This window comes from Crocuta crocuta, unplaced genomic scaffold, assembly GCF_008692635.1.
Source record: "Crocuta crocuta isolate KB4526 unplaced genomic scaffold, BGI_CrCroc_1.0 scaffold650, whole genome shotgun sequence".
Taxonomy (NCBI): Eukaryota; Metazoa; Chordata; class Mammalia; order Carnivora; family Hyaenidae; genus Crocuta; species Crocuta crocuta.
The window spans coordinates 857,222-860,310 of NW_027532882.1; the positions used below are offsets into that span (position 1 = coordinate 857,222).

The 3,089-nt window shown below is 59.0% G+C and overlaps 1 protein-coding gene across 1 annotated transcript in view; it reads right to left on the bottom strand.

The window, feature by feature from the left end:
* The window catches only part of SAXO5 (stabilizer of axonemal microtubules 5), a 9,374-nt gene extending 6,291 nt beyond the window's left edge, over positions 1 to 3,083 (bottom strand). The window contains exons 1-7 of the mRNA XM_077745737.1: positions 2,983 to 3,083; positions 1,835 to 1,941; positions 1,654 to 1,754; positions 1,300 to 1,412; positions 1,116 to 1,225; positions 571 to 775; positions 3 to 82 (exon numbers count right to left, since the gene is read on the bottom strand). Of these exons, the coding sequence (XP_077601863.1) occupies positions 3 to 82; positions 571 to 775; positions 1,116 to 1,225; positions 1,300 to 1,412; positions 1,654 to 1,754; positions 1,835 to 1,941; positions 2,983 to 3,067 (801 nt within the window). The 5' untranslated portion in view covers positions 3,068 to 3,083. The remainder of the gene's footprint in view (positions 1 to 2; positions 83 to 570; positions 776 to 1,115; positions 1,226 to 1,299; positions 1,413 to 1,653; positions 1,755 to 1,834; positions 1,942 to 2,982) is intronic.
* Between the last annotated feature and the right edge of the window lie 6 nt (positions 3,084 to 3,089).

Genomic DNA, 3,089 nt, shown 5'->3' on the forward strand with positions numbered 1-3,089 from the left:
GCTGTAGCATCTTCAGTCATGGAGGCCGGAGCTGTTCTGTGCGGTTTCAGCATCTTCTGGTTCATGGTTAAAAAGTCTGTTTCTGTAGATTTGGGTGGGGATAGTCCAGATGAAGGGCTGAGAGAGGAGAGGCAGGGCCCCGGGGCAGAAATTTGTGGATTAAGCTTGGAGTAGGAGTTCAGGGCGACGCCTGAGCCCTCGTTGGAGTTAGAGCGAAGGAGGGACTAGGAGGCGGGGAGGAGGGAGGAGCCAGGGGCGGGGCAAGCGCAGGGTCGTGGGGGAGGGCAGATCAGGTAGGTTAGTTGGTCAGCGGGCGGAGCCAGAGTCTGACTGACCGGCAGGGATCAGGGTCGGGCGAGGACAGATATGGAGAGGGGCCGAGCTACATCCTGCAAGGGGAGGTGCCATGATGGAGGTGGGGGGGGCGGAGTCAGGTCCACGGCGGGGCGAGGATGTCCAGGGGCAGAATTGGGATCTTGGTTCACGAGGAGGGAGCCAGCTCCTCAGGAGGCGGAGCCAGAGTGGGGCAGTGGGCGGGGCGAGAATCGTGGGGGCGGGGCTAGAGCTCACCGCCGGTGCCCTGGGGCAGGTTGCTAGCCAGCAAGTAGAGACTGGGAGTTGGCTGCGGCTTCTGTACGGTGCCTGGGAAGCAATAGTCCGTGCCCGTGGAGGTCTGGAAGAACTGTCCGAGCAGCGAGGACTCCCCGAGGCCCACGTGACTCTTCAGTGTCTCGTGAGGCACGTGGCGGCTGGATGGCTTGTTCCCGGGCGGTGGCTGTAGGACCACATGGCATCTGGGAAGCTCCCAAATGTCCGAGATGTCCCAAAACTCGTGTGGGAAAGAAGAGGTGAGCGCTGTACGACCTTGGCCAGCCCGCACCCTCTCTGGGCCCCGCGCGCTGGTGCTGAGAGTTGGCGTTGTATCTCATTTTTGCAGATAAGGGGCACTGAGGCTCAGAGTGGTTAACTGACTTAACCCTAGATCCCGCAAATAGGTCCAGGACACCCCCCTCCGACACACGTCAAGCTCACTCTCACTTCAAGGCCAAGGCCACTTGCTATTGGTACCCCGTCTCCCTGATGAGCCTTGCGGCCTTCTCCCCCTTCCCGCTGACCTGGCCGTGGAAGAAGCGCGTGGAGGTGGTGAGGCTGCCTGGGCCGGGGCACCCATTGCCTTCCAGGATGTGCGATGCCGGAGTCTGGTCGTGGTGAAGAACAAAGCGCTCTGCCAGTGACAGGGGAGGCACTGAGCGGCCCTGGGAGGCTGCTGTGGGGACAGCGCGGGTGGCAGACTCTCACCTGGCTCTCGGGGGTAGAAGTATTCAGCCCTGGTGGTCTTGTCATGGAAGAGGCCATCGCCAGGACGAATATTCACCTGGTGGATGTGGGCTGAGGCCCGGGCCTTGTCATACCTGCAGATAAGGGGGATCCACTCTAAGATCAGATGGATCGGATATGGGCCCTGTCAGCTCCCAGGAAGTGGGAGAGGGGCAGGCTTCCCAAAGGCCAGGCTGCGGGGCGCTAAATGGTGGGAGATCTGGCACAATAGTGGGCCTTGCTTGGAGGTGAGGGAGGCCCACAGTATTGGCACACGCCTCATGTCGCCGAGAGTCCTTTGCTCCGCCCTGGTGGAAGGCCACGGTCCCTTTGTACCTGGCTGGGGGCAGACCCTGGGGCCCGTAGGCTTGTTTCTGCTCCGAGCACGTGGGCCCATAGCCCATCTTGAAGTCTCCCAGCTCCACACTGGAGGAGGCCTGTGGGTGGACGGACGTGGCAGCACGACCCAGCCGCCGCCTCTCCCCTCCCCAGCAGCACCAGCCCCACCTCGATTTACCCTCTTACACATCGAGGCAGGTGGGCCTGGCAGAGCCTGGAACTGTCTCTGGTAGGAGGTCTCATTGTCCTGTTTCCTGTGGTCCCACTGGAGTGTGTTGACGCCTCCTGAGGATGAGCAAGAGTAGAGAGAGAACAACAGTGATTCCTTGCAGCCTCAGGCTCACTGGGGTTCGATTCCTCGCCTGGAGAGAGGAGGTGGGCAGTCCTGACTAGCCTCACCTGAGGGCTGTGTGGAAAACACCAAAACAATACAAATAATGATAACAAGAGTAACTACCACGATACCTGCTGAGAGCCAGGAATCTAGACTAAGGGCTTCGAACCTCATTTGGGAGATAGTATTATTCTCCCCACTCTACAGCCTTCCTGAGGCTCAGAGAGATCAAGTGACTTGCCAGAAGTCACAGAAACCCAAAACCGAACTGAGTCCAATCCAGATCTGACAATCCCTGAGTCCAGCTCGGAGGGACTCTTGACTAGTGATGTCCACGGACAGGTCCGCTGGAGTCACAGAATTGGACAATCACACAGCAGCAGCTAGTCTTTTTTGAGCGGTCACTGTGTGCCAGATGCACGACAGTGACCGCAAGAGCCCTCTGGGCTCTTTTCGCTTCACCAGCTCCTATGAAGCGGGGGCGCTCTTGTTGCACCCATTTTGCAGATGAGGAAACTCGAGACTTGGACTGGTCGACTTTCTCAGGCTCACATAACTACTATGGTGGCAGGGCCGGGATGTGTGTGTGTGTAGGGGGGAGGACACTTAGCAGATTTGTCTGTCCCCAAACCACCATTCATGACTTCTGCCCATGCCACAGTCCCTTGAAAAACTTCAGGAGCTATGCCATTCAATGAATGTAGAAACTGAGGCTCAGGGAAGTTCTAGGGTTTCTCAAGCTTGGCATTATTGGCATTTAGAGCTGGATAATTCTTTACTGGGGCCAACTACCCTGTGCGTGGAGGGGTATGTTTAGCAGCATCCCTGGCCTCCATTCACTTCCTGCTAGTAGTACCCCTTCCGCGGGTCGTGACAACCAAAATGATCTCCAGGCTTTGCCAACTGTCCCTTGGGAGAGGGCGCAGAATCCCCGCCGGACTTGAGAAGCTCGGGGTTGGCAAATCGCGCGTGGGGCGCGTGGGCGCGCTCACCGAAGTGGCTGCAGGGCGCGCGGGGTCGCGGGCACGCGTCTCGGGGCGGGAAAAATTCCTGGTAGGTGGTGGGCGGGATGCGCATCTTGGCTCGGTCGCCTGGAGGC